Source organism: Octopus bimaculoides, chromosome 11 (genome assembly GCF_001194135.2).
Source record: "Octopus bimaculoides isolate UCB-OBI-ISO-001 chromosome 11, ASM119413v2, whole genome shotgun sequence".
Taxonomy (NCBI): Eukaryota; Metazoa; Mollusca; class Cephalopoda; order Octopoda; family Octopodidae; genus Octopus; species Octopus bimaculoides.
Window position 1 is genome coordinate 54417195 of NC_068991.1, and position 13415 is coordinate 54430609.

Consider the following 13415-nt stretch of genomic DNA (forward strand, 5'->3'; position numbering starts at 1 on the left):
CTCTCTCTCTCTCTCTCTCTCTCTCTCTCTCTCTCTCTCTCTCTCTCTCTCTCTCTCACTAATCTTGCTGAGGTATTTTTATGTAGCTAGTCATGGTGCTATTTTTAACATCTGATATTAGATACAAGCCTAACCAGATACTCATCACAGATGCTTGGCCAAATTAGGAATAGCAACATCAAGCTGATATACTGGAAACTTTCCAGAAACAACAAAGGGAAGGGTTATACATGATAATCAGCAGCAGCAGCACAAGCAACTGGAGCAGCAGCAGCAATGGTACTACTTCTGCTCCCAGCAGCCTTATGAGTTGTATATTATCATCACTACCAACAATATCAATATATAAATTATAAATTATGTCTCACTGTTACCAGCTGGAGTATTACTTTTCTTTAAACGACAGTAATCCTAGCAACAATATTGTATTTATTCACAATAACAGCTAACAAAACTAAAACTGTTTAAAAGAAAATAAAAAAAACAAAAGCTATTTTATGTTATTTCATTTTTATAGTAAATATTTATACGTGTAACATAGTGTGTAGTGTCTTTAATGTAAAAATATCATGGAATGTGTATTCAAGAATGGCCTGAATGATTCTAACCTTTACCCAAATCATTTTAGTCCCAGAACACACTCTCGTATCAAATTACTTACCAGTCATGGCTGTGTGGTAAGGAGCTTGCTTCCCAATTACATGGCTCTGGGTTCAGTCCCACTGTGTGGCACCTAGGACAAGCGTTTTTCACTATAACTTTGGGCTGACCAGAGCCTTCTGAATGGATTTGGTAGACAGAAACTGAAAGAAGCCTGTTGTGTGTATGTATGTATGTATTTATATATAATAAAGCTCATATAATAATCTATAGAATAAAGCTCAACATCTGTGTGTCTGTGTGTCTGTAAATCTATAGGGCGAAAGGGAATAGAAGATACATAAAAGCAAAGTATGTGTTCTCATGTAAAATTTTACAAGAAAGACGATGAGGTACATAAAATTTACTTTCCAGTGTGATTAGGGGGCTTAAAGTGGGGGAAAACACTCCAAGTGAAATTTCTGATTTCAATGAAAATGACAACATTATTAGGTACTAAATAAAATTGGTTTTGAAAATTTCATCATCTTACAATAATATTTAACCCCCACACCCAATGGAGTTTATAGCACAGCACTGAGCCCCTATGAAAGAGCAAATACATTCACTTTTCATCGAAGATACACAAAGTTTAAGTATGTACTCTTGAATAAGTGTACTACAAAACTTCAACAATGCATATCTCATGCATATATATATATATATATATATATATATATATATATATATATATATATATATTTGATAAGAAGGACAACAAAAGAAAGAAAGAAACCTCGATATTATGCATATAGAGGATTTTATCTGTAAAAATATGTGACACTTATTCAGTAGCCATGATAAAACTCTGAGTTTCAGATGCCAGGGTGGGAGCCCATGCCAACATCTCTTCAGTTATCCAGCAAATTGAAAATTCCTGTGAAAATTCCTGCTCAACCTCACCAATGCTCTATTCATGGAGCAAGCTGTACTCAGACCAACTAGGACAAATAACATTCTGGATCTCTGCTTCATGAACAATATGGACATCATTCATGATGTGAAAGTGACGCCAACATTAGTCTCAGATCACAACATAATAGAGCTTTCTATGTTTGGGCCGAAAGTAACCAGAGACATACAGCCTAAAGGAAGCACCTGAAATCTCTCCAATCTGAACTTCCACAAAGCAGACTGGAAATCAATCCAAAAAGAGATCCTCAGAAAGGACTGGCCACAATATCTCTCCACACCAGACATTGACATGAAACTAGAATGTTTCATATCTGTTGTACAAGCCATATGCCAGAAACATGTCCCAGAGCACATGGCCAAAAGAAATACGAACAAAATTCCAAGGGAGAGGAAGATCCTCATGAGACGACGGATGAAGGTTGCAAATCGACTTAACCAACATCCCAAAAGTAGCAAAAGGTCCCATCAGTGTTGTTAAAACAACATTGATGGAGATTGAAAAAAGGTTGCAACAATCCTATGTGAGGGAGAAAGCAGGCAAAGAAGCTTGGGTTATAAAAAACATTAAGTCAAACCCAAAGGCCTTCTTTCATTATGCAAAAGAAACAGCCTCAGTATGCTGTAAGATAGGACCCCTCTTCCAAAAGGATGGCTCTCTAACAGACAGTCCAACTAGGATCAGTGAAATACTGAATGACCAGTTCAGAAGTGTTTTACCACCCCATTGGAACACAGACAAGTGAACGAACCAGTGGATTTCTTTGCCACCTCACCTATAACCAGCAAGGCAGTTACGATGGAATACATTGACATTAGTGAAGAAGATATACTACTAGCCACAGATGAAGTGGACACAAACTCAACTGCTGGTTCTGATGGTTTCCCAGCAATCCTCCTCAAATTGTATAAGCATGCCCTGGCAAAACCCCTCCAGATTCTCTTCCAGAGCTTTCTTGCAAATGGCAGACTGCCAAGCAAGCTGAAGGAGGGAATAATATGCCTAATCCATAAAGGGGGAAGCAGAGCAGATGCCAAAAACTATAGGCCTATCTCTCTGACTTCACACATCAGCAAAGTCATGGAAAGGATAGTCAGAGGAAAACTAATCGCATTCCTTGAAGAAAATAACTTGCTGAGTGATACCCAGCATGGCTTTCGACCAGGTAGGAGCTGCCTGACCCAGCTCTTACAACATTATAACTGGGTGTTGAAGCAGTTACTCAAATGTGGACGTAATATACCTTTATTTTGCAAGCAAAAGCTTTTGACAAAGTGGATCATGATATGATATGCTACAAACTGTGTATGTGTGTGTGTGCATGTATTTGTGTGCCTGTGTTTACCCCCTCACTATCGTTTGACAAGCGGTGTTTGTGTGTTTACGTCTCCATAACTTAGCGGTTTGACAAAAGAGACCGATAGAATAAGTACTCAGCTTACAAAGAATAAGTTTGGAGTCAATTTGTTCAACTAAAGGTGGTACTCCAGCATGGCCACAGTCAAATGACTGAAACAAGAAAAAAAATAAAAGAATATATATATATATATATATATATATATATATATATATATATATATATATATATATATATATATATGAGATTGCATCTGATGACATAATGTAATAGGTATGTACAATAAGTGCTTAGGTTGGTTTAATTGAACTGCAACTAAAACATGACAAAACTGGTGTTGTAGCTGCCTAGCGATGAATGACTATAAGAGGTTCCTCACTCAGTAGGTAGATATATTATAAGAAAGAAAGAATGAACAAGCATAACAGGCGTTATCACTTTAAAGCTCATAATTTATAATTCAAACATAATTACAGAGTATTTACAGAGTAAATAGGAGATTAAGAAGTCATGCATAAAGTGTTTTACAACTGTTTCTAGAATAGTTGTGCATATGGTAGGGGCTTATCACAGTGAGCAAAGATTTCTACATAAAGGCCAATTATTCCATCTTCAGAGAGGAATATCCTTAATAAAGGATATTCTTTAATATTAAGGAATATCCTTAATAAAGGATATTAGTAGTTACCATTTCCATCGTCGAAAAATTAAGGAATATCCTTAGTAAACGATATTAGTTGTTACCAGTTTTATCATCAAAGTTCAACAATAACATATGATTACCATCTAAACAGCTGTGCCGAATCACCTCATTCTGGATAATGAAATAGTTTTTTTTCTCTCATAATTTTCATACTTTATTGACATGTAAAACAATGTATGATATCAGTCATTAAGTTTCTTATTTCTTTCTTTTCTTTTTATTGCAGGATGTACCACCTGATATGTCAGTATGTGCCTTTGTTCTGGAACAAGCTCTCTCAGTCAGAGCTTTACAAGAGATGGTCACATCAGCTTCCCATGATTCAAGGGTAAATGTTTTACGCAATTTGTATTTTTAGTATTAAAATTCTTAAGACTTGAGTGAAAATTTTATTCAGAAAGTACAACTGGTAGGATAACCAAATTATATGCGCGCGCGCGTGTGTGTGTGTGTGTGTGTGTGTGTGTGTGTAATTATTTGGACTTTGGGTATATGTCTATTAATATGTTAATTAAAGCACTTTCACTGCTTGGGCTATCTGATGTCATCCACAGTTATGGTATAATTTTCACTGAATCCACATCAGGAATTCTGAAGTGTTTGTTTGGTTTATAATTGATGATGGAAACAGAAAATGGAAAAGGAGCTGCCTGAACAGAGGGATTTTAAGGGAGTGTGTCACAAGACCAGACATTTTTTTCTTTATATAGTACTATATCAGAATCATGACACACTAGAGGAATATATACATTAGTCGCTTCTTCCAGGAACCACAAATTTCAGTGACTTGTGGAGGACCTACTGTCACATTCCTGAAATTGATGGTTATAATTTTTGAAATAGAATGGTGAGCCACAGCATTGAATTTATTAACTTGAAAGATAGTACCCACATGCAACAAGTAGAAAAAAGAACATGGGCCTGTGTAAATTGAAGGAATAAATGATGCTGTGGGACCCATCATTCTATGGCTGACTCATATTTCTGCAAGTTTATATAGCACAGGAGATATGAAAATTGAAATTTGTTTCAGAAAAGTCTCCTGAAACATATCTCAGACTTTCATTTTGGAATTTTTACCACAAAACATGTATTAATTGTTTACATGAGCAGAATTATTATTACAGTAGTGTAACGTCCAGTTTGTTTAACACAAATTTGTATTCATAATGTTATGATAGACAGCTATCATGCAGAAAGTACCAGCTTCCAAATCCTGTTTTCCAACTGGGTAAAAATGATCACACTTTAATCCACTGTAACATTTTTCTAAAATTTTTCTGGAACAAGTGAATAATAAAATCCAATGAACACAAAAAATTTCATCAATATATCAAATTAAAAAATTTTCACTTAATTTTAAAATTAAAAAAACTGTGGTAGCAACGGAAATGATCCACACTGATATTTCTGTGTATATCTTTAAATACATCTGATGAAGATAGATTTCAGAAAAATCTTTATGCCTGGGGAAAAAATTTAGTATTTAATTTAATACTCACCTGGTTAAGCTTGCACTCATATTTACATTAATTCAATCATGTCACTCATTATAATCTGACCTGACACATGTTATTTGCCTGTCTATCCCTCTGTTTGATTTAACATGTACCAGCTTGATTGATACATTGCCTATAGCCAATCTTCATTTAGGCAACCACCACATCCCAGCATTTAATGTTGGAGTTTAAGCACAGATTCAGCCTGAACACTAATTGTATACACCTACCTATTATTTTATATCATTTGATATCTTCTTACCCATAATATATATATATAGTGGAGGCACGTGACTTAGTGGTTAGGGTGTTGGACTCATGATTGTAAGATTGTGATTTCGATTCCTGGACCAGGAGCAGAACATTTCTTTTCACATTGCTCACCATTTAATGCCTGTTTTCTATGCTGGCATTGGTTGGGCGTTTTGACAATTGTTGCCAGAAGACAGCACTAAGTTCCAATGTTTGCTTTGACATAGTTTCTATGACCAAATGCCCTTCTGAATACCAATCACATTACGAAGTGTACTGGGTTTTTTTTACATGGCATTGGCACCAGTAAGATCACCAAGTAACTTGCAAGACAAGAAAACTTCAATTAAGTGAGTAGTGATATTGGGGGAGGTGGTTTTATGCCAAGTGTTGAGAGGGACAGGAACAGGTGTTTTGTTGTCGGGGAGATACATGGTTACTTCAGTTGGAAAAGAGGGATATGTCAAGGCCTGCACACAAAAGTTACATGAAGATGAATGTAAGAGAAGAGGTACAAAGGATTGGGCAGGGTGAGTGTGTAGGGGAGTAAGTTCACAAGAGTGTGAAAGGAGAGTGGCAGACGGACAGAGATAGAGATAGAGGTGAATCCAGTGAGTGAAAAGTAAAAGGTAAGGTTACTTTCTCAAGTCATACCGACTCATATGGGCTGGTTTCCCAATTTCCATGGTGAATAAATTTCCCACCTGGATGGGACAGCAGTCCATCACAGGATTACTCACTTTTGCCAGCTGAGTGGACTGAAGCAATGTGAAATGAAATGTTTTGCTCAAGAACACAACGCATTGCCTGGTCCAGGAATCAAAACCACAATCTTACTATCATGAGTCCAACACCCTCTAACCACTAAGTCACATGCCTCCACAATCCAGTGAGTGGTGAATGAGAGTGAAGAGGAGTATCAGGAAGAGGAGTTGTGGGAGGGGTGGGTGTTAGGAAGATGCATTGTGAGGGAGACATTTGTCAAGGATAGATTGTGTGCAGGTGAATAGACATAAACATTATGTTTTAGGGCCTCATTTTTGCTTAGATGGATGGTTCTTCTCAAGTAAAGCAAATTGCCAATGATCTCAGTTTGAACATATTGAATATAACCATTTTCCTGAAAGGATTAGCATATTGTTTGTTTTTATGCTTACCAGAACTTTGGGGGGTTTTGAGTTAACACTGAAGACCTTTAATTCCAAGTTTTCCTTTCCCACCTGGAATTTCTTTTCTAATTCTACTACAGTTTCTGTTATAAGAACAAGACCATCAGGATAGAGAAGCTCCCTTGGATAACCAGTCTTAAAGTCCTTTGTTATGGCCTGGAGGACTGTGATAAATAAGAGGAAGATGAAAACTGGGCCCTGGTGAATTCCTACCTCTACACTAAATTTGTTGTCATATTCATTTTTATTTTCATCTTACTGACAACACACTTGTACATGGCCTGAATGACTCTCGCCAGTCATTTGTCCACCCCTAGCTCCTGAGGTGACCACCAGATGAAGACGTGGGGGATCCTGTCAAAGGCTTTCTCCATGTCAACAAATACCAAGTACAGCAATTTATTTTTAACTAAATGCTTCTACAGTTGCCTTATTAGGAAGATAGCATCAGTAGTGCTTCTCCCAGACAAAAAACAAAAAAAAAACTACTTATCTAGACAAATTTTCTTTCTAATTAAGTAGGCAATGTCTCTTACCATACTTTCATAACCTGGTTCAGTAGTTTGATGCCTCTGTAATTATTTCTACCTAAGGCATCTCTTTTGTCCTTGTAACAGTTGACTATTATGCACTAGGTAAGATACCTTTCTGCACAACCTGATTAACTAGATGTCTGAAACCAGAGGGTTACAAAGCAAGCTTCTTAACCTCACAGCCATGCATTTTTAGTGCGCTGTCTATTTTTCAAGTCTTCACTAGTCCACCCAAGATTCTCACCCAAGATGAAAACCCTGGCCACTTTGAGGCATTGAAACTTCTGTTTCCACAGTAAATGTTTCCTCTAAAAATGTACTGGGTTCTCTTTTTCTCATACAACAGAGTATATTTTGCTTATTCACGTATGTATGTATGTATGTGAGTTTCATTAATTTTATGATTCAAGTAGTCACTGTGGTGTTTGGAAGACTGACATAATTTAAATGTGCTCACAACTCTTCTCTCTTAGTCTATGCCACATCACTAGTGGATGTTGTCTCCAACTCAAGAGTAAATTTCCTTTCAACTTATATATGATGACGTTGGGATATGGTAATATGAGAGAGGGAGAAAAAGAAAGAAATGAGAAGAAGTGAAGTAGGCATGGATGAAGTGGAGGGAAAAACTGGGGTGTGAGGTGATTTGAGGGTAAGAATGGGATTATCAAACTAAGAATGGGCGAAGAAATAAAAGAAAAACATTCATTTAAAGCCATCAATATTTTAATTCTGTGTTTGAATATTAAAAGACGTTGGACCTTTGGAAATGTGCTGTGCGTGAGAAGACCCGGCAAGCCAAGTGAGATCGTTGCCAGTGCCCCTGGACTGGCTCTTGTGCGGGTGGCACATAAGATGTACCATCCTGAGCGTGACCGTTGCCAGTACCGCCTGACTGGCCTTGTAGGGTTTTTGAGTGAGATCGTTGCCAGTGCCCCTGGACTGGCTCTTGTGCGAGTGGCACATAAAAGACACCATTTCAAGCGTGGCCATTTTCGTGCGGGTGACACGTAAAAGCACCCACTAAACTCTCTGAGTGGTTGGCGTTAGGAAGGGCATACAGCTGTAGAAACTCTGCCAAATTAGATTGGAGCCTGGTGTAGCCATCCGGTTGCACCAGTCCTCAGTCAAATCGTCCAACCCATGCTAGCATGGAAAGCGGACGTTAAACGATGATGATGATGATGATGATGATGATGATGATGTTGCTTCTGTTTGTGTCATGATGTGTAAAGATGCCACAGAGAAATAAAGGAGTTATGGAATGATTCACTGTAGTGAAGTAGTGTTGAGTTGGCATATGCAGCAGTGAGCTTTAAATACGTTCACATAAGGGATTGGCAAGGTGGTAGCCAGTTTCCTCAGTCTAGGTTTTCAGATGATGCAATATATGAAGTTAGAAAATAAGCAGCTGAAGTTTTGTGTATAGTGACATGGGTTGTGGTAATAGCATTGTTAATGTAGAGACAGGTTTTACATGGTTGCATGCAGCATTCAAACTAGAACCTTTCCAACCACTCCAGTTCTTGGGTCTTGCTATCACAGAGGGTCTCTCTTGGTGAAGAGACATCTTTCACAAACTTAGGTCTACATCCCAATGACTTGCTCTGTCTTCAGAGTCAGAAAGTACTTCAGCACTCTTTTTTGCAAAATATATTGATATTCAACAAAATTCAGGTGAGATTTAAATGGAATACTACTTTACCCTCGGACAGCACTGTTGTTGCATGCACAGATGCCTTAAACTGCATCCAGAAAAGAGACACCTGACTGACAGTCTTAAAGTCATCAACTGACATGCACCCCTTCACCTCTGCCTCACGAATGCACTGTGTCTTTTCTCTGTCTTTTGTGTCCCAACTATAATGGCCTGTGCTCCTCAGATCAGTTGAATTCATTCTGCCTCCACTCAAGCATTTCTGTGCTACTTATATCTTCTCTTCTCATCACCAGTGCTGTCTCCACACTCACCACCAACTGGTGCATTAATTATTATGCCCAGTTTTTACTTGTCAGAACATCACCCTACTGAAATTCATTTGCTGCTCAGGTCTTTCCTTCCCCATGTTGTTGACAGACAAAAGTTCAAGAAGTACCCATCTCTTTAGTCTACTGGTGGGGTGGGGAAAGGCAGGATCGTTGTCTCTTTCTCCAGAACCAGAAACTAGAAATATGCATGCATATATGTACGTATGTGTGTGTGTCTAGAGAGAGAGAGATTGAGATATATGCATACATACAGATATGTACATAAATATATAGATAGCTAGTTAGATACACAGATAGACAGATATACTACAGTGTGTGTGTGGTGTGTGTGTGTGTGTGTGTGTGTGTGTGTGTGTGTGTGTACTGCAGTCCAACAATGGCTTAAATGACTGAGACTTTGAAGTTATTGTGAATAATATTCTTGTTTAAAAATATTAAATTTGTACTCAAGAGTAACCCATCAGGTTAATGGAAAATTGTTTTTATTATAACTGAACATAAAAAGAAGCATTTATTTATACACACGCACATGCACGCGCTCACACACACACATCCATGTATATTTATGTGCACATACGCATATTTATATGAAAAGAGTGACAGAAATAGTAAATAGGAATTGCTGTGAAGGGTGGAATATCCTATGTTAGAGATGAGAATGAGAGAAAAAGAAAAAAGAAAGCCAGCTTCCCATAGCAATTTCTCTGTACTATTTCTGTTGTTTTTTCCTAATAATACAAGTCTTTACAATGCCAGCCATTATGAGTATCCTTGATTATAAATAGATATACATAAGCATATCTGTATACACAAAGAGTGTAAAGAACAGCCAGTGATAAGTTGTGAGCAAGTAAGGCTTTGTAACATGTACCTTGCTTTCATTAATTGTTTTAGGGTCCCATATAGTTTCAAGCAGATAGAGACATCCTCTCTAAGGACTTCATAAGTAGCAGAACTACAGAAGTAGTTAGCAGTAAGAGCATTGGTGAAATAAATTCTTTCAAATACTCAAGGGCTCTCCTAGAGATATTTGGCAGCTTCTGTTACTTAGATGATCTAATCAGGAATATATACAGTGGGCATTCTGAAATTATAGAAACCAAAATTTTAAAAAGCATTAGAAAAGACTTGAGAGTTACTGTTACCTCTACTTGCAATAAAGGTATTTTCTCTCAAAGTGAAAGGCATATTTTCGAAGTGTGATATTTGCAGAGTAGTAAAACATATACAGTGAATGGAGAAGATTCTATGAAGGCTGAAAATAAATTAGATGCAGGTATATGGTAAAAAAAATGATCTGTAGACTGTTGATAGAAATTCAATTTATTAAAAACTGTTGGTCAAAAACAAAATTGAATCAATCGTCAGTCAGATTATATCAAATATAAAAATGCTGGCATCACATAAAAAGCATCCATGCTGGCACCATGTAAATAGTGTGTGTGTGTGTGTATGAACATATACATGTATATTTAGTTGCCCATGAGATTGTTTCTAATATTGGGAGGTTTTTTTATATCATCTTGTTGAACTGCTAATTTCTTTGTACAATAAAAGCATGAACACCATTTACAAATTGATTAAATTCCATGAGATTATGAAGCAGTACTGATAAAGACTGTAAAGAGACATTAAACAGAAACCACACCATTCTTTAGACTCTCGACAAAAACATAACGTGTGAAGGTATGTAGCCTTGTGGTTAGCATGTCAGACTTGCAATCATTATATTTTGGGTTCTATTCTTGGACCAGGTGGCTCATTGTATCCTGGAATAAAAATTTTTATTCCACATTTCTCCACTCCAATGGACTGGTGTCTCCTTCAGGCTGGGAGGATCAGCCTCACAAATCCAGATAAGCTCTATCCAAAAGTGTTAGAATTAGGATTAAGGCAGACATATAGAAAGCCAGAAGGACTTGCTGGGTTATGGTTGAGGCAGATATAAAAAGATGGAAGGATTTGGAAGATTGAGGCAGACTGAAAGAAAACCAAACAGTTGGCTGAATTGTTAAAGCATTAGATAAATTGCTTAGATGTAATTGTTCCAGCTTTCTGTACACTGAGGTAATTTTTTTTTTGCCTTTTATCCTTTCAGGGGTCAATAAATAAAACATCAGTGGGGTCGATTTTTTCTTTTTTTCTCACACTTTCTCTTCTGGAGATAATCAGCTGTGGTCAAACCTGAAGAGGAATGGGCTCTGTCAGGTCTAACAGTGCTCAAGACATGCTGTATGTCACAACATCACCCCTATGATTTCATCAAAGAGTTAAGGGCTGCTCTTAGCATATATGACATATATACGTGTGCATATATGCACATGCATATACACACATACATCATGGTATAAACATGACATACACACACAGACATATAAAAAAAAAGTAAAGTTCCTTACCAAGTCTTGTAGACTCATAAGGGCTGGTTTCTCAGTTTCCCTGGCTTATGTATTCCCCACCTGGATGGGATGCCAGTCCATCACAGGATTACTTATTTTTGCTAGCTGAGTGGACTGGAGCAATGAGAAATAAAGTGTTTTGCCCAAGAACACAACGTGTCACCTGGTCCAGGAATTGAAACCACAACCTTGCAATCATAAATCCAACACCCTAATCGCTAAGCCACATGCTTCAACCCACAGCATGACATATACATGCAGACATACACACAGACATAGATATATACACACACACATGCATATACACATATGCATCATGGCATGGTATTAGCATGACATATACATGCAGACATACACACACATATATGCACATTGTAGAAAACTTTGATAAAAGGATTTATTTTACTAAAATATGACAGTATCTTTTCCCTTTAACCTATGTTCATTAATTTAATTAATGTTGATGTGAACAACTATTACTTTGATCTATTGTAGTTTTCCATTAAACTATTTTCGATCAATTGTTTATCAATAATCAATAGTGTTCAATAAATTAACACCAAACTATAAAAAATAAAAAAATACCTCCTGTGTTTGGTTCTACTGCATATCACTTTGTGTATATAGATTCCATATATTAATATACACAAATGTACACACACATATACACACACAAATGTACATACACATGTACACATACATATACTTCAATAGTTTCAAAATATACTATACATATCCCCCTTTATATTTACTACAATACACATACACACTCGTGTGTGTGCATGCATGTGTCTGTCTGACTGTGTTAGAATGGAAGGATTCAAACCTACAGTATGTTATGGTATTCAGAAATTATCATTGCTAACAGGACAAGTAGAAATTCCATGTTTGGTAAAGTTTCTTATTATTGATGCATAATTTTATACATCTTCATAACACTGCTGCCTTATGTTAAAACTTATGTCTTAGAAGTACCGCCATAGTTAAAATTGTTGAAAGTGAACAGAGAGTCATTTAGGAGCCTAAGCTTACATATTTAATGGTGTTGAAAGCATAACACACAAACTTGTATCCTAATATTAAAAATCTTGAAGGCAGCAAGCTGGTAGAACCATTAACACTCTGGGAAAAATGCTTAGTGGCATTTCATCCATCTTTACATTCAGAGTTCAGATTCCACCAAGGTCAACTTTGCCTTTCATCCCCTTGGGGTCGATAAAATATGTATCAGTTGAGCACTGGGGTTGATGTAATCGACTAACCCACTCACCTGAAATTCTGGCCTTGTGCCAAAATTTGAAACCAATATTAAAAATTTTGGTTATGTCAATGATTTTGTTCCATAATTTAAAGTCGTTTGTCACTCAAACACTCAGAAATTGTGACATCAGGTATTATATATCTATATATTGATTATAGGCTGGCAAAAGAATGATTAAGGTGTTTTATATAGAGTAGGAAGTTAAACGACAAAAAGGCTGTATTTCACGGATTGTTAGCTATTGAGGGCAATGTCAAATGATATATAAAATACTGTCATGTTGTACATTTTTGTTCATAAAAAAATATATCATCCCAACTCATAAATAATGTGATGGTTTAAAAAATAAATTTAATATCAAATATAACATGTAATATAGAAAGTTATGTAAATGTATAGGCACAGGCATGGCTGTGTGGTAAGAAACTTGCTTCCCAACCACATGATTCCAGATTCAGTCCCACTACATGGCACCGTGGGCAATTGTCTTCTACTATAGCCTCAGGTCAGCCAAAATGTTGTGAGTGGATTTGGTAGACAGAAACTGAAAGAAGCTTATTGTATGCATATGTGTGTGTGTGTGTGTGTGTGTGTGTGTGTGTGTGTGTGTGTGTGGACAAAATCCAAAATTACAGGTAAAAAACTCAATTAAAATCAATTTATAAAAAATTAAAATTAAATTGAGCCTTTATAGATAGTGG

At 36.7% G+C, this 13415-nt stretch overlaps 1 protein-coding gene across 16 annotated transcripts in view; it reads left to right on the top strand.

Annotated features, from left to right (window-relative positions):
- LOC106881762 (ryanodine receptor 2) overlaps nucleotides 1–13415 on the top strand; it is a 381060-nt gene that overhangs the window by 60518 nt on the left and 307127 nt on the right. For all 16 annotated transcript variants that reach the window (XM_014932251.2, XM_014932252.2, XM_014932258.2 and 13 more), the window contains exon 3: nucleotides 3839–3940. In XM_014932251.2, the coding sequence (XP_014787737.1) occupies nucleotides 3839–3940 (102 nt within the window). The remainder of the gene's footprint in view (nucleotides 1–3838; nucleotides 3941–13415) is intronic.